Genomic DNA, 26,710 nt, shown 5'->3' on the forward strand with positions numbered 1-26,710 from the left:
TCGCGAGAATCTACGGGAGAGTACAGTCGCGCCACCTAGCAACTCATTTCCAAATTGCAGTAAGAAAATGGCGGAAGAGCTTTCACTTCGGCCTCAGGGGCAACATCGTCCCTTCGTTCAGAGCGATGCGGACGTTTTCCGCCGCTGTACCGCCAAATTCTTGAGTCTGGTGCCACGGGAAGGAGAGGAGTTCAAGATAGAGCTGAACATACTGTTGGACGAGCTAAACTCGCTCGACTACCAGACGCCGAAGTTCGTAGATGAGAAGGTTGGTTAGTCACCCCTCCCCAAATACCTTTATTACACTAAGTACTAGCTAGTAACAAGTTGATGGCATGCGCTATTCAATTATTCATAACTTAATGATAACAATTGGTGTTGTAGCGACGGCCTTCAGCTTTGAACTATGAAAGTGACGATTAAGTACAACTGACTACCCTGATGACAGTAATTTAATTTTGAGTGGGCACGAATTCGAATACTGCATCACTCCATCAGCACATAATTTTTGTCAATCATAGAGTAGTAGAGTAGAAACCTTTATTTTCCTTGAATGGCCCTGTCGGCTTGTACAAAAATATACACAGCCGATCTTCACAGAGGTCCAAGTGGAGGGGGAGCTCCAGAGGGGCGGTGTCACGAGAAATCGTTTAAATAAATAAGATAACTGTTAACGTTACCAAACAAATTACAACAAAATAGATATGCTGGAGGTTAAATCTCTCTTTATCTTCCTTGATCATAACAGTCAAGCCTGGTCAGGCAACCACCTGGCACAGACAACCACCTTCAGTCACAAGCTACATTAAAACAGTCCCGTACATAGTAGTCATTAGCTAGTCTCCAACCACACCCAATAGATTGCAAAGACCGTATCCAACTGGAAGAAGGAGCTTGTAATGCAATCTAAGGTCTGGAACAAGTCGGTCTGAACAAAGGCTATTAACATCTAATTGTTACCTAATCAAACTGTGCTTCTGTAAGTGAGTTTATTACTCTCTGTCCGCACGGGCGTGCGGCGCCATGCCGGGCTGTCACGGGTCGGCTGCGCACCGTCTGACACCTCCAGACCGCGACTGAGAGGCCGTCCACTTGGGCAGAGCTGTACCGCGAAAATTAAACTTCCCAGGAAAAATAAACTAAATGTTGCCAGTAGAAAAGACTTGGTCTCTTTTTCAAAATCAATTTGTTACAAAGATCGCTACCAAAACTACTTCAATCGTCACAAAATGATGATCGTCACAGCTGAAATGCGAAATTCTTACGTTTTTCATGTTTACGTTTTTTCCTTGTTTTTTTCCCGATGACTTTCTTCGATTAAGTCTTGAAAAACGTTTTCAAAGGCACCGATTCTTTGCAAGCATAACAATAGCAAAGCGAGATAAGGCCGTCATTGGACAGGAAGACGGCCCTCTGGTGGAAACGCTCCGGGCAGGCGGACGCCGGCTTAACCCTTCTCGGGGGTACTTGTAATATCTAGTAATAGTGGCTTGAACCCGAAACAGTAAACAATTGCCCACGAATGTTTTTGTAAGAACGGTTTTCCATGATGCCACAAACATCGCCGATGGGTGAAAGAAACTGCTATTGTGAGACCTCTTTTACTAGGCTCAATCAAGGCGCGAACCTCCCACTGGGACGTGCGCGGATGACTGGGCTTGTCCCAGAAATCGGTCATAAAAAGATTAGTACCCCGGTCATTCGTACGGCTGTTAGCATTACAACGAGGAGGGGTAGCGACACCTTTATTGAATAGAAATGCTCCGCCCTGTTTGAGTTATTGCAGATCTTGGGTTGCGAAACGTACTTCCTCTGCCAGTTTGATACGGTCTTTATGCAACCTATAGATCTGCTCGGAGATTAGTCATTAGCCCACCCTGTCCTCGGCAACCATATTTCCTCAGTCCCTTGAGTGAATGCTGAATCCAGGTTTAACCCCACCCTGTCCTCAACAACCACCTGTCCTTAGTAACCATTTTTCCTCAGTACTATTCCCTTGAGTGGTTGCTAAATGCTGGTATTTGAAAGAAGATAAGATCTGAAAAAAATAAAACATATGATATGATGCAAAATATAACTTATGTATTTTTTAGTTCAAGGATGATTTTACTTGACAGTGTGTATCGTCAAATTATGGAACTGGGCAAATTGTATAATATGATTTCCCCATCTCCTCCATATATAGCTGGCTGTGGGACTAGTATGCAAGGCCTGTGAACTGGTCCCTCTTAACTATGAGCTTCTGGTCACAAAAGTTTGCCATTTACTCAGGCACCTTGTTGGATTCAGTGGACAGCAAGTAAGTGTTAGAAAATAAAGATTTACTTTCCATTTGTCTGTCATTTTGTACTTGTATTGTTGAAGGATTTTGAAGTTTAAAAAAAAGCTGATCATGAAGGGACCACCCATTTAATTTGTTGTAAAATATACTAAGTGAGAATAAGAAAAAAATAAATTCATTCAATGAAAGAAATGTACATGTACCATGATTATGATTTCTTTTCTAAAAGCATTTCTTGAAGATTGTTTGATGATAATTATCACTGTACTTTACCATTATTTCATACTACATTTACTTGCAATTGGCTTTCAGGGATGTACCGTAAAATCCCTATTTACGTACGCACTTTTTAAACTTTTCAAGTTGCAAGCAGGTGCTCCAGGCTGACGCCAAAGTTGGGGTGCGTACGTTAGGAGGGGTTCTTCCTCGGAAAAATCGCATATCAGCATGAGAGTACGGTACATCTTCATGCAAATGAAGTGTGGAATGCTACCACACAATCAATCAGTAATAATAGTATAATACATTAATACATATATTCAAATTGTTTGATATTTTCAACCCAGAAACATTTTCTCAGTAACCCTTTAAGTCGGTAAACATCATCGGAAGGATGATCATTCATGTCAACCTCTTAACTACTAGTATCCACCGAAATGCTGGAGAGGGGGTTCGTACGTTAGGAGGGTTTTTCCCCTGAACGTTTCAACTCACTGAGTCAGGCCCGCAGTCGCCCCCAAATCAGGGGTGCGTATGTTAGGAGGGGTGCGTACGTAAATAGGAATTTTACGGTATTTTGAAATAAACGATAACAATTCTGCCACCTGAAGACCCAAGAATTTCACATTTGTTGCCCAGGTTCTGATCCAGGGCAGATCGCTGGAGACTTGTGTAGAGTATGTGATGCGAGCTGTGACAGTCTGCAGACCCTGGACTCTGCCGGACATACTCAGGACCCTGGCACAACTTCTGTACCAAAGGGGGCCTGCTGTTACCATGGTCAGTACTTGTAGTTAACTGTAAGATGTAAATTCATTTTATTTTGCAGTAAGATGTAAAAGGAGATGTTTTGATTTAAGTTTGCAGTTGAAACAATTATGTAGTACAGTTTACATGGAAATGCATATATTTGCAGTGCCATAAATTGGCAGTGGGGAGGTTATTTTTTGATAATTATTTTTTACTGTTAGGCCATGTTCATTTGATTATATGGATGACATGTACACATGCATCAATTTTCGTCTGTTTCCATAAAAAAAGTTTTCGGCCATGCTGTAAATCGTTCTGCCAAACATTGTTTTATTCGCACGCTCGCAGCACTTTTGGGGTTCCCAGAGGATGTCATCCATATACTGTAGATGCAGAAATGTTCACGGTGCTTTTATGTTTGCAGTTTTTGTGGTAAACTCTTTACTGTGAACTTAAAACCACCATGAAAAAGCGTTCTATTGTGTGACTGTGTGTATTGTTTCAAATGCAAACTCAGAACCACTAGTACTGCGAACACTCCATTTTCTACCTACTGCAGATTAAATCCCTGCGAACATTTCTGCGTTTACAGTTATCAAATCAACATGGCCTAAGGCAAGGCAGGAAAAGAGGTTTTTGCTATGTTTTAATTTAAGTTTGTGGTTGAAACATTATGTAGTACAGTACAGTAACACATACAAGACATGTACATTAGAAATGCATATTTGCGGTGCTATGAATTGGAAATGGATATGTTTCTTTGACAATTTGGTTACCATAGGATTTTACAAATCCCTTTTATTTTTGCTCAGTACTTGGACCAGCTGATTGGTCCAGAAGGGTTGTTGATGCAGTTTGTGCAACCAGAGTATGCTGACTTGGACATCAAGAAGGTTGCAGTAGCGAGTGTGTACAACCTCTGCTTACGGTAAGTCAGATGCCTACATTGGTGGGTTGAGGTTTTCTCTATGTGAAGAGATTGCACTTGAAAAATTAGTGTCACGGTGCCACTCAGTGAGTCAATGTCGGACGAGAGCCAAATCCATAATCTGTGGGATCATCTTTAAATTTGTTCTGTAGACTACAATATCTGTGTCCTGCCCTGTGCGTGTCCTATAGCCGCTTTCGCATCTCAGGGTCGTCGTTTGTATTTGGGGGCAGCGCTTATACATGCTTTTTTTTACAGGGGCTAAGGTTCTCTGATGACCTCTGAGGAAGAGGCATAACTCCCTCTGCCGTGAAACTCCCTCTGCCATCATTAGAGAAACAACTTCCTCTCGCTTCTTGGTAATTGTATAAACAAAGGTCTTCATTCATTCATTTTGTTCTTTATTTCATTCATTATCATCTGCAGGGATTCAGAGGGTCAGACCATTTCGGATGAACACTTAAGGAAAGTTTACACTATCCTGATGGCAGTTCTACAGACACCCAAACCTGAACAAGTGGACGACATTTTGTTTGCCAAGGTACAATACAAAATTTGATGCAATCTGCAAAAACACAGCAAACATACTGTATCTACTGTGACAGTCATAGAAGTGTACACGTATTTATATGCTAGGAATTATGCAGGATTATAAAAAGAGGTACAATAAATGCAGAAATGTTCGTGTTGGTTTTATGTTTGCTGTTTTCATGGCGACTGTTTCACAGCGAACTTAAAACCACTGGAACATTTTTGTCTAATACTGTAGCAATATGTGACTATAGCACTGCTGGGAACTTGAAACCACCGCAAACACTCCATTTTTCCCTAGCAAAATATAAACCAAGTGAAGTTAAATGCATTTACAGTAATTCCTGTATACCTACAATTCCACAAGATAACTGACTCGTAACTAGGCTACTACTAAATAACTGCACTAGTGCATTAGGCCACAAATACTCAGCTCAGGGTTTGCATGCATGGATTCAATCCAAACAGTCACTTGGTCTAAACATTTTTCAGACTTTGAAGGGCCAACAGATATACATATATAGTGGTGCAATCAATAAATTGCAAGAGTGTAGCCATATACAATTCTGCAAGTATGGTGCACATTGATTTCAAGCTATATGTTCTTAATGTGTTACACTTATTCCCACAGATAGTATACAAAATAACAATGATATCAAATGAAAATGTTTGTATAGCAGAATGAAACCAATCCATCTTGTTCCCACACAAGATTTATACTGAATTCATGTAACAGACAGCAGGCCTAGGACTTGAAATGCTGGGTGCATGTGCAGGGTGCGAAATACCTGGTTGCACGTTGCACAGTGCAACAAGATTTCGGTTGGTGCAAGTTAATTCCAAACCCAGGTAGCGCAGTGTGCAACCTTATATTTTGAGCCAAAGATCTCAATCGGAGCCCTGTAAGCTCACAAAAACACATTGTCACTCATAAAATTCGGTAAATCTTCAATTGAAATAAAGAAATCAACACTTTTTCGTTTGAAACCATCCAAAACCCTTCATAGATCGTGGAATTTGAGCTGAAAAAGAGGAAAACACACTGCCCTCGGCTAAACAAGATGTTGTTAGGTCAATGGGAACACAATACTATCTAATTTATATTTGGAATATTAGTAGTATTATACGCTACATACGAGCTTGATTTGAAGAAATCGGTGAATGTTGCTGGAGCAACCTGAAATTTGGATGTGCAACCTAGCCTTTGCCCTAGGTTGCAACATGGGCAACCTGGCTCAAAAAAGTATTTCGCACCCTGATGTGCACAAAATTGTTGGAGCTGTACACCTAATTTTTGATTGTGTAGATTTTTTTGTAGGCTATAGGGGAAAGGTACTATTGTACACTCAGTATCAGAAAAAGCAATAACACCTTAAAAAATGTTTTGCTGACATTCTATTCTATGTTGTGCATCTGAAATTCTTTCTGTGCGCCTAGATACTCAGGTTAGGTGCACCTATTCCTTAACATGAATTTCAAGCCCTGGACAGTAAACAAAAAAACTAAAACTTATTCCACTTTTAAACCTCCTTGCTTATTCTAAAAATGTCCAGTATGTTTGTTACAATGAAAGAAATAACATATCTTATGCTATAGGCATAAGATCAACTCTTTGCCTCCATGAAAACAGAAGTGTTATTTTCCTTCGGTGTGTTTGTTTGTCCTGGTGTGTCTGTAGTTATTTGAATATTTTAGAGTGATGGGATGTGAGGAGGAAGATTGTGTAAGTGGCCTGGAGACTGGCAGGATGGGAAGGTTAGCTTGCCCCGGGTCCAAAGTTGATCCCCCAGGCTGGCTGGAAAATGCATAGACAGAATTAGCTACAAATTTACAATAGAATTATGAATAAAATAAAGTCGCAAATACTCCACATTTTACGGAGGTATGATATCTTTGATTTCATATTTTTGCCTTTGTCACTAACACTGGTGTATGATCTATTTTCATTCTCCAGCTGATCCTGAGTACCCTACAGGGCATGAGAAACCTGCTGTCAGTTATTACAGACATCAACCCGGGTAGCTTGGGGTCTCTTCTCGCAGTCTGCAGGGTAAGTCATCGCTAGTTCTGAAGCTAAGTTGAAAGGAAATCACCAAGTAACAGAACAAAAACCGGACTTACCCAAAATGTTTGACTGTCCAACTCTAGTCATTGTCAAGGACTTAGCCATTCGCCGCTTCTGTGACATCACATTGGCATGGCGGCCTTGAAAGGGTGACCCCTGCGGGGTACACCTGTTTTGTCATACCATCCATTTTCATGGAGAAGTTCAATTAATAAGTAAGATGAAATCACGTTATGCATAGTTAGGCATTCGTCAATCTTGGAGGACTGTGAATTTGATAAAAATTCTACCCAATGTACTTATCGTTTGTATTAACACGATCGTTTGTATTAACATGATTAACTTTAAGATAATGGTTGTTTGTTATTTGTTACCCCAGGTGTACATGTTGTATGGCTTACCTGGTCAGACTCTCCAGGTCCCTGCCACCCTCTACCCCACACCTGTATCACAGTACGACCCCAGTCCAAAGAGATCTACAACCAAGGACTCTGATAAAGGTCAGGATAATCCTGAATGCTTTTGTTTCGAAAGAAAAGTCTTCTGCTTTTCTTAAATTGTGATTTAGACATAGTGATGGCAAAAGAAACCACTGCAAATATTTCCAGATTTACAGTTCTGTAGTACATTTTGTCAGCTTTTGTGTAACATATATGCCTTGTATTCTGACATTATTCCATCAGGGCACATAAATCCGTCACCTTGAAAAGATACGTCCAAATGGATCTCCAACCTAACATCTCCCAGTATAATGCACTCCTGAATATCTAAACTGTGCATACTTTGGGAGTGCTGCACTAGCTATAGGAATCTCCTAAAGCCACTGTTTTTCAAAGTGGCGGATTTATGTAACCCAGCAGATTAATATAAATGGAGGTTAGTTGCTTACAGTGGCAGTCTGTATCCTTACAGAGGAGTCCCCAGCTCAGTCCACACCCAGGGGAAGGAAAGTGAAGAAGAAGAGACAGAGGAAGCAGCAGACGGAGCAGGACACAGCCAGGCCTGACGTGCGCCCGGCACAGAACCCCCCCTCCAGGTCTCCTGTCGGCAGGGCGCCGGTCAGTACACCTCCCAGGAGCCCTCTCAAGGCACATGACAGGCACAGGAGAGAGGTAACTGTTGGTGTTCCAAAACCTTCTATGTACATGTAGTACTATATACTTGCCTCGTGTTGTCTTGGTTCAAAGGGAGCAGTTTTCCAACTGAGACAGAGATAGTGGGGATTTCATTTTTTGTTCACATACTAGTAACCAGTAAACCGCATTTAGGCATAGCACACCATCTTTGTATGGTGGGTACAAGCTGGGTAAGACTACTCCTTTAGATAAGGTGTGGCTATCCTCAATCATGGGGCCTTCTGCTTTATGCACTATTCAAGAAGACATCCCTACCACAGGGCTAATACTCATCTTCACTTGAGTCCAAGTGAGTCAATTTAGATCTTAAGTGCCCATCGCAATGTCACAACATTGGGGAGTACTAGGGATTCGAACCCAGGCCAGTACCTTAGTAAAATCAACAAGCCTAACCAAAAGACCACTTTGCCACCTGCCTGTAGATGTTAAAGTTCATAATTAAATAAACCTGATTTCCCCACAGAGAGGAGACAGTACTGGTGGCTACTCCTCCTCAGAGGGGAGTGACTACAGGTCCAACTGGAGAGGCATGGCCAGCAGCTCTGAGTCAGAGTACTCAGACAACGAGGCAGGACATCTCACCAGACTAAGGTTCAAATTTCTTTAAAGATCTATGCTTGAGTCAGATCTAGAAGGATGTCCCTGTAGCTCAATTGGTAGCAGCCTCAAATTTGAGCTCCTGTTTCCAATTACTGTAAATGCATTTAGGTTTGAGGGTACTTAAATTTGCAATAAGGAGAAAATCTGTCCTTGCAGTAACAATGTCGTGTTTTCACTTAAACTGTGAGTTAAAGACTTAACCACCCTGGGAAAATAGTGGAGCATGGGTGTTATCAGAAAGTCCACTGTTCAAGTGTATAAATGTCCACTATCTACCACAGATCCATCCTGTCTCGAGTGAGGGAGGTTGCCCTGAACTGTCTCCACAACACGGCACAGATGACTGACAAGAGGCTGATGTTCGGGTACTGGTCCCACCTCCTCCCAGAATGCAGCAGTGTCGGGGCACCACAGACCCCCACTCTGTTCACAAGTATACTGAAGGATCCAGCACCAAAGGTCAGTACAAATACATGATGTTCATTGTCTTTACATGTATGTCATGTATCTACGTCATACCTGGGCTGTGATAAATATAGAATACAACACAGTGTATTCCATATCGCCTGAGCTACCAGCGGGTTGTGTCGCCTGAAGGCCGGATATGGCAATGCGACTCCTTATACCCACCCAAAAAAAACACATTTCAACGCAAAATGGGCCTGAAGTTGAGAGAGTTTTGTGTCCTCGAACAAAAAAAATCGCTACAACATCAATTCCAACCTCTGACTCCGGTATTCGAATTTCGACAGCACCGCAACCGGTGCACTCGAAATACATTCTGAATATTCTATGGAAGCCCGTGTGATACAAGTAGAACCCTGTGTGCTACGGAAAATTATCACACAATGCGGAACACCCATATCAAATGTTTTCGCGGCCCAGATATGACATAATGTTCAATACGAGTATTCTGGACTGGTCCGATTGTCAGAAAGTATTGCACAAGTCTTTTTTTATCGAATGATTTGGATGTACTTTGCATAAGCTGCCGTCAAAAATTTGAATACCTGATACTTCAGTTGCAATTGATGTTCTTACATTACAATATTTTCTTTGAGGACACCAAATTTTCTCAACTTTTGGCATCTTTTGTATTGTACTGCGTGTTTTCTTTGGTGAGTATGACATAAAAGAATACAACACGGTGTATTTTACATGGGTTGGGCTGGTACCTCGGGTGTTACAGAATACACCCTGTAGTATTCTCTATTATATACAAGTAGTCATTGTGAGCAGAGGATGCTACATGTACAAATCTGCAAACTGGTAGATTCTAAGGTTTGCCCTGTCTGCTATGGCAGTGTTACGTGCTGTAAACCGAGGTGCTTTTATTTTCATAGTTTTGGCAGTGACACCTCCACTGAGAATTGATGACACCATACATGTATTACAAGTGCACTACAGAATTGTTTCAAATGTGAACTTAAACGCTACTAAAACCTCTTTTCCCCTTCTACTGCAAAAATAAGTCTCCACAAAAATAAATGAATATTACACTGCATTATTTGCAGGCTCGTGGGAATGCCCTGTTGGTCCTGTCTTCTCTTGTGGATGGAAGCAAACAGTATCTGGCGGCAGCCGAAGAAACGTGAGTTAAAACCGTCATATCCGCTGCCATGATGTTACATTTTTTGCTTCTCAGCTACATGTAGATCTGCTCTACCACTAAATCTGCATGGATGGACATCACTAGATTGACTGGAAGCTTCCAAAGATAAACAAATTGGTTTAGCACTCTAATGATTATAGCTTATCATATTGATTGATGATGAATTACCATATGTACATGTAGAATGGAATATGCATTATTTTATCATTCAGTCAGAAAAGAACGATGTAACATGATGTAAAAGTACTGTACACAACGTATATAGAATATGCCTGCCTACAATAACTGTCATTTATGAATAGGAACTGCTTATTATGTTTAGCCATACCTAGTATGGCTCAACATATTGTTTTTGTTCACGTTCTTCTTCTCCTGCCAAATCTTCAAATGGAATCTACTCCGTCATTTTTGGGCCAAACGACCTGAAATTTGGCATGTAGGTAAAGATGGCAAATACCCTTATGCGTTTTTCATTTCTTTCGAAACAGGCCTTAAAAACATTTTTATGCAGGTTTTTTGGGGCATTTTTAGACAATTTTTATATTTTGGGCTCCTGTGCCCTGGTATTGCAAGCAAGTGACCTGAAATTCGGTACAAGGGTGCCTTGAACATGTCCCTACAGGACTTCAATCACATTTCTGGTGTACATCACTTCAGAATGCTTCATTTTGGGGACTTTTGGACCAATTTTCAGACCCAAAACAGGCCAAAAGTGGTATCCACGTTCCATGTTCTATTTGCTGCTGGCCAAGGAATCCATGTTCTATCTAAGGATCCCCGCATTCCATTTGCTACTGGCCAAAGAACACTGTTCTATTAAGGTTACCTGAGGTCATATTGCAGAAACACACGCAAGCCTTTGCAGTAAGAAGCTCTCGGGGTCTCGCAGAACTTGTAGAGAGAGTTTTTGTACGGGTGATTTTGGAACAGTCCATTTATGCATCAGGAGGGAGATTGTCGAAGTATAATGCTCTCGCAAATGTTGCCTTTCTACATGCAGTTCATATTTCCATTTGCCCAGGTGTTATTTTGGGACAGCCCACTTCTTGCATGGGGAGGAGTATGGCTAAACATGCTGTATTTGCTCAGGGGCAAATGACGGCCTTTCTTGTCAATTCATTTCTATATTCATGTTACTTTAGCACACTTGTGCACGTGAGATGCACGAGATTGTTTTTTATTAGCATATCTATTGGCAACTTCTATCTGGTTGAACGTATGTATCTAACGGAAAAGATATGTTATCTTTTAAGCGTAAAAGATTAGCTTGAACACTAGTTGTCTTTTGAATTTACAAAGATTACTGTTATTTCTTGAACGTTTGCAGTCCTTTTACTGTCACGATTTTCATTGTGAAGCAATCATAGTGAATATTGTGTTTTTGTGTTACAGAATTGTTCCGACCGCTATCATAAAAAAAGAAATCCTTTCTCCTCCTACTGCATAATTAAATCCCAACAAAAATAGATGAGCTTACAGCATTATGCTTTTGCTTGCAGAGCGCCCAAACAGACCGCCTTCACCCCCTACTCTGTCACTCTGGGCTCCACAGTGAAGGAGATACATCGATGTCTGCTCCTGGCGCTGGCAGCAGAGAGCAACGTGCACACACTCTTCTATCTGCTCAAGGTACGTTAGGAATAGGACAATTTTCATTGTTTTTCTATTAACAGTACGAGATGTGAACACAAGCTCAAGAGATAAGGTATTTGATTCCTGGCATTCCTGGCTAGACATTGTGTCCTTGGTAAAGGCACTTTACACTACTTTTCTCAGTTCACCTAGGTGTAAAAATGGGTATTTGACTTTGGTTGTGGAGGTAAAAGGCGGTGGAAGGAGAGGGATTTGCTCTGCCTTCCAATACCGTGACCTAGATAATAACAACCCACTGCACCTATGGCCTCCAAAGAGGCTATGGGACTACTTTTCCCTTTACCTATTTTGAATTAGAGTGCAGACCGATCACTGACCATGTTCCTGTCCCTGTTGTCCAGTGTTTCGCGACATTGATTGTGAACGTGCCTTACCACCGGCTCCAGCCTGGCCTCCTCACCAAGGTGGTGCGACAGATACGGCCGCTTCTCAGCCACAAAGGTACTGTAAATACTATTTGTAGACTATAAATATATATATATATATATATATATATATATATATGACTTTTGTGAACAAAAGGTAATGTAAGTCTTGAAATGTTTGCTGTGGTTTTATTTTCGCAGTGATCTCTCCACTGCAAATATGCATTTCCAGCGTATTACTAGACTTAGTACAGGTTTGACCGTACTAAGTGACAAGTGACCACCTCTACATACATGTAAGGACCACCAGGCCATTGATATACAGTCAAACCTGTATTAGCGGTCACCTTTGCATAGCGGCCACCTGCCCATAGTGGTCACATTTTGTCGGTCCCTTGGATTTTTCCCATTGACATAAGCAATAGGCTATAGCGGCCACCTGTCCAACGCGGTCGCGGCCAGACGATTTTCAGTCCCGCGAGTACAGTAACACTGTCGGTAACGGTCACGGCGCGCCGGTAGAAGCCGCATCGCCACCGCACGCCGGGTTCAAAATCTTCATTTTTTCACGCAGTTATCAAATTTATGTGGACTCAACTGGATAGGATGATAATAAAGAAAACCAGAATGCTTTTATCTTTGTTAGAAAATCCATGGTTTGACGCGAAGTCAGTATAATTTTCTTCACAAGGCTTGCGTTTGTACATCGTACCAAAATTGACCATTTCTGTGCATTTCGAGTCGACAAATATTTTGGCAGCTTTTTGGAAAATACAACTCGCACATGTAGCTGATGCGGTAAGTTTGGGAAATGTTTGAATGCTGGCCCAATATCCGTTTTCCCCGGTGCTCAAAGTCAAAACGTGTTTCGCGCGATTTTTAAAATGGCGCTGATAGTTAGCAGCACAAAGGTCAACGGAAGATACCACTGTTTCGGAGGTATAATGCGCTAAATGTATTTTGCTGCAAAGTATCACTGAGGATAATTACTTCACTAAAAGCTTCAAAAGAAATATGAATAACATTAATATGATGTAAAATTTGGGCTATTGCAATTTTCTGAAAAGAAAAAAGCCATCAAAAGAGCGACCTTCTTCTGAGTACCCTATTAGCATAATGGTAGAAGCTGATAATGACAAGCGGGAAGCGAAACAACAACAGACTAAGGAAAACTATCGCCACGATTTTATGTTTCAAAACGGTCGAAAACGAACAGTAAGTGGCAACTGAGCAACATGTATTTTGTTCTTAACTAACTAGGTGGCATTTTGCTGCGAAGGACTTTGTTTCATATGATTAAAACTCGTTGGTGACGCGTGTGCCTGCAGCGAAGCAGTCGCGAAGGATCAAGAGTAGAGTATGGCGATGCTGGTCTGTACAGACATGAAGCCCGAGTAAGCCATGGATTTTGGAGTTGGCAGATACAATAATTCTTTTTTCAAGCCCATAATAGAAGTAAAAGAACAACAATCGACTTTCTAAAATGTGACTTACCTATGCAATGTTTACATGTGTACTGTACGGTGAATAAATGTATCTCAGTGGGTACTGAAAATATGTGTCACTCGTGGTCAATTAATCAACATTTTCTCCATAGCGGCCACCTGTCCTTAGCGGCCAGTTTTGGCCAGTCCCTTGAGTGACCGCTATAGACAGGTTTGACTGTACAGTCAAACCTGTACAAGTGACCACCTCTACACAAGGCCAATGTGACCACTTTTTTATGCTCCCTTAGATCATTTTTCTAAAAAAAAATTGCTAGTGGAGTGTTGTACCTGTCCCATGTTGTTTTGTGCTTGTCTAGTTTAATTTTGCAAGTTTGTGAGTACTGAATGTTTGTTCCTGTGTTTTTTCTGTGACAGAGTATGACATCCAGGTGGCAGCCTTAACCTGTTTCCACTCCATCTTGTCTGTGCAGGTACATGTATTATCAATACTTTCTTACACTCTACATGTTATGTTTTTGTTTGTATTACATACCTGGTAAACCGCCTCATGTCGTAACACACTAGGTTTGCACTGAAGAGTACAAGCTACAAAATCTAGACATTTTTATCATGTCTTTCAGAAAAGTGCTGTTATTAAAACATTTGTAAAGAGTGCAAAATATTTTAGATTATTTTTTTTCTTTGTCAGGCGCCACTCCAAGAGGTTACACAAGTCATGAAAGCGGTGAGTTCTGCACCACAGGCGCAGGCAAAAGTGCCACTGTCAGCAACACCATCATCACAGCACAGGACGGCACAACAGCAAGGAACGAAACCTCAGAAGCCTGAGGAGCACAGAGAGACACTACAAGAGTCTATGGAGAAGATGAACATCAACAGCAGTTCGGAGACAACCGGACAAGATTCAACAATAGAGAAAGGATCGTCGCCTGAGAGTACCAAAGAAGAAGGAAACAGAGAAAAGACAGAAAGTGAAAGTGAAGGCGTGGCCAAGGTGTGGCTGTTGGACTGGTGTTTGAGGATGGTCAGCCTTAGACACGCCCAGGTCACGGGGTCAACCCTTCCCATCATTCCCGTCAGGACAGAGGCCATCCAGGTCATGACCCAGATGGCAAAGGGCTACTTCCCATTTGTCAGGTGAGTACAATAAATCTTGAAACGTTTGCAGTGGTCTTATTTTAGCCACAGAAAATCAGGACAAGGTGGATATGCGATTCCATTGTTTTACTACTGTACTACATATTATTAAAATGTTTCAAACACGAACTTAAAACATCCTTTCTCCGTCTACTGCAAAATTAAGTCCCAGTGAAAATTATTGAATCTACAATATTTGTCTAGTATCTTACCAAAAATTAGGGATGTCCCTATAGTTCAACTGGTCCAGTTTGTTGTTAACTGGGAGACCCTGGATCAATCCTGGGCAGGACATCTCAGTTGTGGTTGCACCCGTCTTTTGGAAGGGACGTAAAATGGTGGTCCCGTGTTCAAGAGTATGTTAAAGGTGAAGAGCTAGCAACCCCTCCCTGTAAAGATATACCCTGCTACTGAGACAGCAAAGAACCTTGATTCCCTGTGTACCACTAGGCACTGAAGGATCTGAACCAGGATTTATAATGATGTAGCTTATGTTGTTTGGGGTGTAGACAGTATTGGGTGGACATGGAACCAGCATATATACTCCAGCCTGACAGTGATGTTTTTATCATGAAATGTATAGACATAACCATGACTTTAAACAGTGATCACATTTTGTACAATGTTCCAGACCTCACCTTGTGGAGCTGTCCCATGTGTTCAGTGGGATTCTACAGGAACAGAACACAGCGTTACAACTGCAGGGAGGAAAGGTCTGTATGGGACACTAACAGGGCTCAAAATACAGTACTGTGTGCACATGCCCTGACCACGGTGCTGAATGTGTGGTGTCTTGTGCATACACACTTTTGTGCACCCAAAATTGGATCTGTGCACCTGATTTTTTTTACTGTGTGTGCACCTAATATTTGTGTATTTTTTCGATACATGTACATGTAAAGGTACTATTGTACACTAGTCAGAAATAATGATGAAACCTCTTTGATTTTTAAGTTAGCTATAGAATTTCATATTCAAGCTTTGAAGAGAGGCAGTAAGCTTTGTTTTCAAGTTTTGCTAATATTCTACTTTATGCTGCTTACCCAAAAATCTTTAAAAATCTCCTTTCTCCTTCTTCCTACAATTAATTCCCTGCAAAAATGAAGAAATTTACAGTAACATAGCTGATTTAATGCGTAACTGAAGGTTAAAAGACATCCAGGTAATAAGATGCAAATGACTGTTACTCAAGCAATTGGATTAAATTTTGAAACAGTCAAAATTCAAAATCATATCCAAAATCATATCCAAAAGCTTGTCAATTAGTAACTGTCATTTGGCATTGCTAACTTAATATTTACTGTATTTACTGTAGTTTGTGGAAGAGGTTGGTGCAGTCCTGGTGAAAGAGGTAGAGCCTTCAGCCCCTGAGTCCCTACAAAAATGAATGAATTTACAGTATTATTGAATATAGCTGACTTAATATTTACTGTATTTACTGTAGTTTGTGGAAGAGGTTGGTGCAGTCCTGGTGAAAGAGGTGGAGTCTCCAGCCCCCGAGTCCCTGACAGACAGGGAGGCGGCAGACTTCTGGCTCCCCCTGTTGAGCGGCCCCCTCCCCTCGGCCCTACAGAACCTGGACCACACCCTACTCAGGAGCTGTGGCTGCCAGTGTCTGGCCAACACAGGGCCACAGGTCTTCCAACTCTTACCCGTAAGTGGACAAAATTTGGGGTCTTAAGCCCACCTCTCACTGGACCTGAGGCACGCTGGTGTCGTCACTGCGGCCGATCGAATTGACGAAGCACTCAACGAATTTCATGACAAAAAACAAATGTTTTTAAGCTTTGTGTGTTTTGTTGTCTTTTTGGTCTTTTTGGTCATACTTGTACATTTTGAATTGACATTATAAAGTCAAGGGTAACACAAATCCAGTTTAGGACGCAGCGACGCCGCCAGCGTGCCGCGGGTCCAATATTGCCGGTTAATGTAATAGAAATAAAACAAATAAGATATGAAATAGATAGACACATTTTATCCTAAGAAAGAAATATCTTGAGGTTTTCATTTTTACTAGCGTTGGTTTGTTGTTCATAAAGAGACTTTATGAATGTGTTTTCATGATTTTATAGTAATGTGTACATGTAGGCCTTTGTTGAAAAAAAAGGTTGATAGTGATACATGCTGCATCCCCTAGCAACTTTCTTTCAAACTGCAGCTTTAGAAAACTACAGTTTATTGTAGAACTTATGATTTTTTTGTCACCATGCAGACAGACAAACACATCCTGTGCATCACCCTGCTGCTGGGACTGACCAATGATGAGGAGTGGAGTGTGAGGGGGGCTGCCATCCATGCACTGGGAGTCTATGTGCTGTACCCCAGTCTCAAGGAGGTAGGGAAAGTTACTGTAATTCTTGATTCGTTAACTCAGTAACTTAATTCTAGCTACTTTAATGGTCTCTAGTCAACCGCTAAAATTTCATCATCACAAATATTTGATTACTAACGTTGAGACACTGATGTTTGTTCCCACCATTAAAATTAAATGCAGTGAACTACTCCCTTTCCCCCGCAGTATTAAATGGATTTACAGTTCATGTTTCTCTCCAAGCAGATGTTAGGATGTCATGATCGTTCGTTCGTTCAGACCCTTGTAGTGCCTAGTGGCACATAGGGCACCAAGTCTCCTTGCTGTTTCAGAAACATTGTATATTTTTACAGGGAGGAGTTGCTAGCTAGGTACTCATTTTCACATGAGTCGAGTAAGGACATAGATGTAAAGTGCCTTTCCAAAGGGCACAACATTGGGGCCTGCTAGGGATTTAAATCTAAAACCTTTAGATTCAAAGTCAACAACTTCTTGCCACTAATTTATATGATTGACAGCTGTCGAAAAGCTCAACTTCAAAAGTCACGAAGCTCAAACTCTCCCTCCCCATCCCAGGATATCTCGTTTCTCGCGGATGTTGCACAGGCCTGTACGGTCGGTCTGGAGGAGAAGAACCTCAGCTGTCGGTGGAAGGCCGCCTGGTCGCTAGGCAACCTGAGCAACACCATCGTCAGCAACAGGTATTTCTTTCTTTTCCGCAATGTACTCCTATTATATATAAATATCAACATATATTTTGAATACGTCAGTCCTTGGTTGAAAGCTTTTGATAAAATTCATTTTTCTCTTGTTTTTTTGATGATCATTACATTTTGCACTTTTTATCTAGGGAAGAGCTTGGAGCAGATTTTACCAACAACTTTTCGGACGTCCTTCTGCAGAGTTTGTTTAACCTTGCTCTGAAGAGTGCAGCTGACCATGACAAGGTCAAGTCCAATGCTGTCAGAACTCTGGGCAACCTGGTCAGGTTTCTCAGGCCTGAGGCTTTTGGTAAGAGCAGGTTTTGTAGGTTCAGACCCTTACAGTGCCTAATAATGATAATAATAATAATGGTTTTTATTGGTCAGAAATTACCCGCAATGGCAGCCTTTCTAGCACTGAATTGATGCAGGGTTTACAGGTTTCACATAATACACAACATATACATTACTTTATCCACACTTGCATTTTGTGGAACTGTCGCAAGGGTCTGGGCGTCTGCCATTCGGCGCCACCAGGTGACCTCAATATGACCTTCCCCAAGCGAAGTCAGGTGCCCATTTACAGTGGCACATAGGGCAGCAAGTTTCCTTACTGTTTCCGTTGCAGGGGGTATTTTTACGGGGAAGGGTTGCTAGCCCTTAACCTCGTCGAACAGGGGACCCCATTTTACGTCGGATGCAGCCCCAACCCGAGATGCCATTCCCAGGATTTGAACTGGGGTCTCCCATTTAGCAACTAATTGGAACCGGGAGCTCAACCGTGAGGCTGCTACCAGCAGAGCTATAGGGACATTCCAAGATCTCATACTTTCGTGAAATATATTTTGTTTTGTGAATTTCTTGTTTTATTCATTACTGTGAACTTCTCGTTGATTCTGTCCAATGCCTTTTTCTCACTGGCTTCCATGAGGCAACAGACATGCATATAGTAGGAAATTGACGACAGAAAATGAGATGAGCTATTCTGGGACCTTTTTTTGGACTTTGACCTAACTTCCTGTCAGTGTCCCTGACTTGCATAGCATGTGGAAATAAGTGTGGAAACAAAAACAGACAAACAAACAGACACACCAGAAACAATACTCATTTCATGGAGGTAGTGAGATGAGGCATGTAGACTCATCTATTATCATATCTTGATGTATGTTGCTATGCTATGTTTTTTTGCATGAATTCATATGCTTTCTACACTACACAATGACATAAGGTATGTGTACCGTCCTATTACAGCATATATGCATGGGTTCGCCCTTAGTAATAGCCTCCAGCTAGTTGGGCAACCCTGGCATGTACATGCTGAATCAATACATAAATAAATACATAAAGTATGTGTATGTTGACTTAAGTCTTTGTAATACTTTTTTTTCCATTTGTGCCCAGATAAGATCAACTTCCGACAGTACGTGGAGCAGACAGCCCAGGTCCTGACCAAGTGTGTGAAGACAGGCATGGCTAAGGTTGGAGAAAATGTCTTTATTCTAGGCCTTTCTGCTTTTCTTAGCATAATGATCAATCGATGAATGAATGTGATATTGTTCAAGGTAATTTTGATAAGCTATATATATTTGTATATTTTTGGACATATTGCTACTTTAGATTTCTGCTGTGTTGGAATTCATTACATGCATTATTCATTTTTACTTCAAAAATTTGTCTGGTGGCTGTTCTCATAGATGAGTTTGAAAAAAAGATAGGACAAGGATACTTACTGTACACTAAGGATAATTACATATGTAGTGTGGCGTGTATAGTCCAAGTGTAGCTGTTAATACTGTACATAGCATCATTCTTTGTCATGACCAGTAGAAGAGTAGCTTTTCAGTGAGCTAAACTAGTTTGAGATCACTTTCACTGTTAAAAAAACTTGTTTTTGTCCTCAGGTTCGATGGAATGCCTGCTATGCTGTTGGAAACATGTTTAACAACCCCGCCCTGCCCCTTGGTGTGGCACCCTGGGCCCCCTCCTTGTACAGCGCCCTCCAAGAGGCCATCAAAGACTGCAAGAACTTCAAGGTACAAGTCAGACAGATATATTTAGCTCCTTCGAATGTAGGAGCCCCGGTAGAAATAGGATGGCACCCAGGCTAAGATATATTATCATCTCCGCCCAAATACTGTACATCTTGAATTGTTTGCTGTAGTTTTATAGACCTCTCTATTATGAAATCATGACACCCTGTACATTGTATATGTGCTTCTGTTGATATATCAAAGAATATATAGATGTTAGAAATGATTGTAAAATCCCATTGTCATCACATACTACTACACCATATTGTATAAGATAGATTGATTAGCCTAACAGAATGTTATGTTATAATGTACCAGTGAATGCCATACTTTTTACCTTGTACAATTGTTGTGCAATAAAGTTATTATTATTATGACTACTGTACTAGTACAGAATTGTTTCAACTGCAAACTTAATCCATGGAAAAACCTCGTCCTTTCCCCTTAGTAGTACAAATTGACTAGTAATGGTTTAGTTGTTTCTGTAGTAGTAATGGTTTAGTAGTTACTGCTAGTATAGTAATGGTTTATTGAGTAAAAAACACAAAATTAAGTCCCCATGAAATACTGAATACGGTGTCTTGATGGTGACTCTTGTAAAGAGTTGTAGAATGTTGGCTTTTTGTAAATGTCTTTGCTGTTAGCAGATTCGAAGCAATGATACCCTGTCCCTTACCATAATCAAATACCCAGGATAGGTATTGTATTTACAGTCTTTTGATGTAAAATAATTGTAAAATGCCTGGATTGTATTAAACTAATGTAAATGTGTTTCAGGTTCGAATCAATGCTACCCTGGCCCTTACCGTCCCAACCCTCCGGGAGCACTTTGGGAGTCAGGAACAGTTCTCGGAGCTGTGGGGGTGTCTAGCTGACACCCTGGTTGGTACAGAGCGTGTGGAGGATTTCAGCGAGTTTAAGTACAGGGATACACTAAGGGAACAGGTAAGATTGGCCGTGTAGACATTATTAACTTGCAATATGTTGTTCAAACTTACTCTTCTTATATGTAATGGATCTGGAAATCAAGTGTTTCTGCATTTTGTGGTCAACGTAACTCAAGAACATATGGATGGATGAATGAATGATATTTGGTCTGTGGGTATGAAGAGAATGGTCAAAGTCTGTTTTGGGCCCCTTAGTGTGGGACCTTGGTACTGCAGCAGAACTTCTGTTTTTTGTATCTTTTGTCCTGGATGTGCTATGGTCTTGTTTCTGTATGTTGAGGATTGTTTGGTTGTGTTTACATCTGGTGCTACTCTGTTGTCAGCTGTGCGGAAGCCTGGTGCACCTGACTGGACTGGCTGGCAGAGAGGACCTAACCAGCCTGCACTTCCACCTGCAGGGGAAGGGGGAGCTGTTGCACTCATACCTTACCAGGTGGCTCACTGTTCTGCAGTTTGGATTCTGTCAAAACCAAATGTTGCACACTTAAACCCCTAGAGTATATCAAACTACAGTAACTTAACAAATATGGGAGTAAATGCAATGTTTCCTTTATGTTTCATGTATCTTACACTTGCCTGGGGTAAAGGTAAAGGTAGTCCCATAGCCTTTTTGAGGCCATAGGGACAGTGGATTGTTATGTACCGTGTCTATGGCACGGTATTGGAAGGCAGAGCCCTACCCGCTACTTCTATCATCTTTTACCTCCCCAACCAAAGTCAGGTCCCCATTTTTACACCTGGGTGGAGTGTAAAGAGCTTTCCCAAGGGCACAACATCGGTAGCATGTCAAAGAATTGGGATCCATAACCGCTGGGTTGTAGTCTAAACACCATAACTGTTACGCCAACCTGAAGCCACACATTTGCTAAGGGACTTGGAGAATTTGATGGAGATAATCTGTCAACAGAGGAAAGTACTCATTAGTTTTATCTTTTGTTTCTCAATCTCACAGGTACAGAGAGAGCTTGGAGCAAAAAAGTACAACAGAGGCTACCAAAAAAGGTATGTTTATATGTTAGAATACTTACCATGTAGTATCTGTAGGATAGTACCTGTAGGATACTTGTAGTGTGCATAGTCCAGTGGTTAGCAATCCTGCCTTTGGAACTAGAAGCCCCGGGTTCGATCCCAGCTGTGTGGCTCATCCGACATGCACGCTACCGGAAAGGTCGCAGTCCTTAGGACAGGATGTGGTCCACTGTTCATTGTGTTTGTCGAAAAGAGCTAGGGGAATTTCCCCGGTACAATGAACATGTAAATACTGTACATAATGTCTGTCCTCTCTGTCACGACCAGTGGAAGATTAGCTCATCTGTTAATTGAGTTCATTTGAGCTAAACTGGTTCTAGATCACTTTCCTTGAAAACTTGAAAGCAATCATATGTGTGGATGTAACGAGTGCATTTGTACCGTCAGTGTTCTCACCAGGATTTTTTCACAGCATAGGGGTCAGGTACAGAAGGCTAACTTTACGCGGTGCAAGTCACGCGTGGAGTGACCAGAGTAGGGAGTCCGGCATGTTCTCCCAGAAAATTTGTAAATTCATGACCCAATGAGACATTATTTCATGCATTTTGAGGGATAAATTTTGTGAAGTAGAGTTTTTCCTCTGTCACAGCCTCATTCTAAAGCCAAATGTGAACTTTTTATAAGATTTATGAAGGGTCACAAGGTTTGTCCCAGAAAGAAACACCCCTATGCTGGTTGAAACACAGCATAGGGGTCCAGATCACAGCATAGGGGGTCCAAATCACAGCATAGGGGGCCCCTATGCTGAAAAGGCCTGGCGACAGACGTGGAGATTGCTTCGTAAAGTGCAGTTCATGATGAGTCAGTGGAGAAAGTCTACATGAAAAAATTTATGGTTATGCACTCTTGTCTTTGCATTTCATGATAGCCTGGAACATGGCTTGCATTGTTGATAGAATTTAAAGGTGCTCAATGTAAGATTTGTAATTTTTGTTCTTATTTCTTTACATTTGAAGTAGAATCAAACCTTAAGCATTGCATAATAAGTGAATATGCAGCATCGTTTGGATTGTATAAATGTGTCAAGAAGCTGTATTTTTTGTTTACACCTAGCTAGTGTCTATTTTCTGGTACCACCAAAAATCAGGGGAACTTGGTGCAGGTTGTTTTTGTAAATACCTAAAATATATGACATGGTGATGCAAATGTGCTGGAAAAGGTCATGATTGTCAATAACATGGAGACTTTGTTTCTCTAAATAATTTCAATTTTTGCAACCAAAAACCTTACATAGTGCCGCTTTAAGAAATTTGTCTGTGTCTACATTTTGTTTCTAATCTCTTCTTTTGTACCTCCAGTTGACGAGCTTGTCGGGGCACAGGATCACATCCAGCAGCTTGCAGGACAAGGAATGGCAGACAAAGAAGCAACTATTTGCCAGAACCTGTCCACCATCTTTGCTGCTACAGCAACATCCTCATAGTCTTTTGTTCTGGTTTCCTTTTTGTTATCATAAGGCCATGTTGATTCGATTATATGGATGATAGCAATTTTTGTCCAATCCACAAAAAGAATCTTTCTTTTCGATACTGTAAATCATCCAAAGTAGCTGCAAAAGGAGCAAGTGTATGCCGTAAATTGCCAAAAAAATATTTCAGAAAATGGATACTAATGCTTAGAATGCCAAAGTCAATTCCAAATTCAAAAAGAGGATGTAAAAGAACAAGAATGTGTGTTTAGTCATTTGTTCAACCTTCCTGACCACCTAGATTTCATAATGAAGGCACCTTTTTCTGCCAAACGTCTTTCTTTTATTCGCAAGCTCGCATCAGTTTTGAGAATCCGAGAGGACGTCATCCATATATGTATCGAATCAACATGGCCTGATCAGCAAAGCACCACTGCTAGCACAAATGGCTGTCTTTAAAGGTGGGGCAATATATTGGACACACAGAAGTAAGCCTTGGCCTCCCAAGGCCATTCCTGAAAGCTAATTTGCTCCACAGTACGGGATATCGGATATGGACTGCTGTGCATGGAATAATGGAACATGCTATTCTCACAGGTGGGGGATCAGTACGCCCATTCTTATTCATAACTGTCTGACGATTTTTCCAATTCTTATGACTAATTTCATTATGTGGCATCTAATTCTGGGGAACCCAGGGGTGTGATTTTTTGCTGGACATTTATATACAGTGTTTAAGACAATTGCAAAATCAATTGTTGAATTGTCCTCAAGAATAATTCATTGGAGAGAATTCACAAACTTACTGTACCACATTTGCATATAGTTTGCATATACATGTGCCTACCAATTGCAGTTATATTGATTCGAATCCTACAGCTGAATATTGAAGGTGACCCCAACTTGTTTCTGCATAACAGTATTCTGCACTGGTTTTCAATTCCTTGTGTGTGTAATTATGTGCTATTCAATCAACAGCACATCTTCTCAATACAATAAACAAAATTATGCTGCAAGTGACAACGATAGCCTTGATTGAATCCTTTTTCGTATGGATCATAGTGTGTCAGTGAGTGATGCTGTAAGTCGTGTGATTAGACAGTGCAATTATGGGTAGGGGGTATGCTGCTATTGCTTATTTCGGGACTCCCAACCAGCTTCTTCTCTCAGATGAGACCATTTCAGGAAGCCATGTTTCCCCAGTAGATTCTGATACAACAGGGTGCTCATTTCAAACTGGTTGCCAGCTTGGTGCAAGAATCAAGTTGCAATTTGCCCACCCCCTGCTGGACCTGCAAGAAAGGGGTATTTGTCAAAACTAAAACTAGTAGGATTTGGGATTCTATGGCCTAAGAAACTAATTTTGATGCCCATCTCTTTCTCTAAAGGAAGCATGAGACTTAGGTAATACATTTTTTTGGGGTAGATTATACAAAACCAGTGAGTCATTTTCCATCTCTTACATAAATGAAGCACAAGACTTAGGTACTATAGATCTTTTTTTGGTAGATTATACAAAGCAGTGAGTCATTTTGATACGGAGACGAGCTAGGGTACCGACCTATCAAGCACAATATTGCCCTGTAACTGCTTGCATTGTATATAATTCAGTCACCATGTCTAGTCCTTTGTGATAGCCTCCAGCTAGTTAGGTAGCCCTGGCTGTATGACTTCATACAGCCGAACAAATAAATCAAATCAACACCCAATAGTCCACCGCCCTAGCGGCATAGCTGGAAAAATCAGCTGAATCGTGCAGATTTGTCTTAAAGCACCAAATTTGGCACACATGTAGTTGAACATATTCTGCACAAGTCTGGATGTGGAGGCATCTCAATTTCAGCCCAGGAGAACTATGGCAGCACTTTAAATTTGTAACAAGACTGCAAATACACCACCCGTTCTAGTGCTTTATTCAAGGTGAGGGGTAAACATTTGCCTCCATATCTATACTTGTTTTAAATACATTCAAGTACATGTGTGCCAAATTTGGAGCTATTTTAGACAAATTTGCTCATTATTCAGCTACGAAGCTGGTCAATCCTGTCCTTGGTGCTGAAAATGCCGTAGCTTCGCATTTGTGATATTGATGTAAAAATCAAGAGAATAGGATGGAGTCGGGGGTGTCCCTGTGGTGTACTGGTCTGCGCCTTCCGCCTCTCACCACATCTGGTTCAAATTCCTTGGACCAGAAGGACCGGGGCTCAAGCCCCAGGTAGGACACCTACATAAAAATGGTACATACTTCTGAAACAGTATGGAAGTTAAACACACTTCACTGTCATTTCAGTGATTGCACCACAAGTGTGACCCAGGGCTATGAAACGGAGATGGGCACCGCCCTATACATCAATAATGGTGTTGGAGGATTTTAACTAGCTTTAACTAAGGATGGAGTCTATTACGAGCCTGTCAACCTATACGCACCGTACACTCCGTCACACGGCAGACGCAGGCGAGGACGTCAACCTTCAACCTACCTGCAGTACATACAACAACTCCTGGGTGACAACAGCGGTCTACTTGTACCTGGACAAATCGCAAACCTTGCTGCTGACAGAAAGAACTGGAAACTTACAGTCGCCTGCGTAGCAGCCGACCAATGATGATGATGATGATTAAATGGTGACATAATCATTTATTGACATGGATTAAAATTGTTACATTTACAGCTGCTGTAAGCCAAATGATGCATGATTACAAGAGAGTTGATTAGAGTTAGTTACAGTGATTTGAAACTATTTTTAACATCAGGACGACATACAAGAGGGGCATTATCATGCTTAATTGATTTTTGTAGATGACTCAATCATCCACCAAAAGCATATGTACGATTTATTGGAATTAGTTCATTGTAATTGACGCCGGTTTATCAAAGTGTGAAAATACCAGTGGTTAGTCTATCATCGTTGGTGCCATACACAGACGACTCACAGTTGTATTCTACAGTTACAGCACATCCATGAGTACGATCTATGAGTCTCTATTGCACTGTATGCCATACGTTCTGGATAAAAGTCGGACTGTGAATTGCCAACAGAAAAAAAAAATTGGACTCCAGTCTTTGCCACTGTTTGTGTTGGTAATTTGAAGTTCAACTTTGATTCAGAATGACTTCTACTTATACTACCACAGATGAACTTCAAGTCATAGAGCATACGTTGATATTGTCTTTGTCTATCAGCTATTTTAAATAGCTGACATATAAGTCGTCACAACTGAAGGAGACATTGGCGTTTTTACAGCTTTGTTGCACTGCCCTTGCCTAGTATCCAGGCGTGTACAGTTTATGACCATTTCCCAACCGCCACGTAAGGCCATAGCAAGTAGATCTTAAGGATTGCATCAGAACGCTCATTAATTTTGCCTCTTTGTGAAGAAAAAAAAAAGAGAATTTTTTCCCCTCCGGAAGTGCTCAACATGACGAGGAAGTACTCAAATGGGAAAATATGTCGTGTGGTAGCCTTGATTGATTTTACTTCTAGAAGTGACGCTGGTGAGGTAGCCATGACTGCAGTTGTAGAAGTAAAAGATGCTTGTAAAAATGGTGCAAATGTTG

The 26,710-nt window shown here is 41.2% G+C and overlaps 1 protein-coding gene across 1 annotated transcript; it reads left to right on the plus strand.

Annotated features, from left to right (window-relative positions):
* Positions 1 to 38: 38 nt before the first annotated feature.
* On the plus strand, positions 39 to 24,174 carry LOC136440184 (HEAT repeat-containing protein 6-like). Its single transcript, XM_066436063.1, has 26 exons — positions 39 to 268; positions 2,186 to 2,299; positions 3,140 to 3,280; positions 4,063 to 4,178; positions 4,605 to 4,719; positions 6,664 to 6,759; positions 7,154 to 7,274; positions 7,687 to 7,886; positions 8,374 to 8,501; positions 8,792 to 8,969; positions 10,025 to 10,101; positions 11,622 to 11,751; positions 12,117 to 12,216; positions 14,003 to 14,058; positions 14,277 to 14,725; positions 15,357 to 15,438; positions 16,170 to 16,379; positions 16,938 to 17,060; positions 17,613 to 17,737; positions 17,887 to 18,047; positions 19,139 to 19,215; positions 19,639 to 19,770; positions 20,545 to 20,712; positions 21,038 to 21,147; positions 21,667 to 21,716; positions 23,042 to 24,174. Exons 1-26 carry the CDS (start codon positions 68 to 70, stop codon positions 23,164 to 23,166), a joined length of 3,585 nt encoding a protein of 1,194 aa, XP_066292160.1. The 5' UTR covers positions 39 to 67; the 3' UTR covers positions 23,167 to 24,174.
* The last annotated feature ends 2,536 nt before the right edge of the window (positions 24,175 to 26,710 follow it).

Source organism: Branchiostoma lanceolatum, chromosome 1, assembly GCF_035083965.1.
Source record: "Branchiostoma lanceolatum isolate klBraLanc5 chromosome 1, klBraLanc5.hap2, whole genome shotgun sequence".
NCBI classification, from domain to species: domain Eukaryota; kingdom Metazoa; phylum Chordata; class Leptocardii; order Amphioxiformes; family Branchiostomatidae; genus Branchiostoma; species Branchiostoma lanceolatum.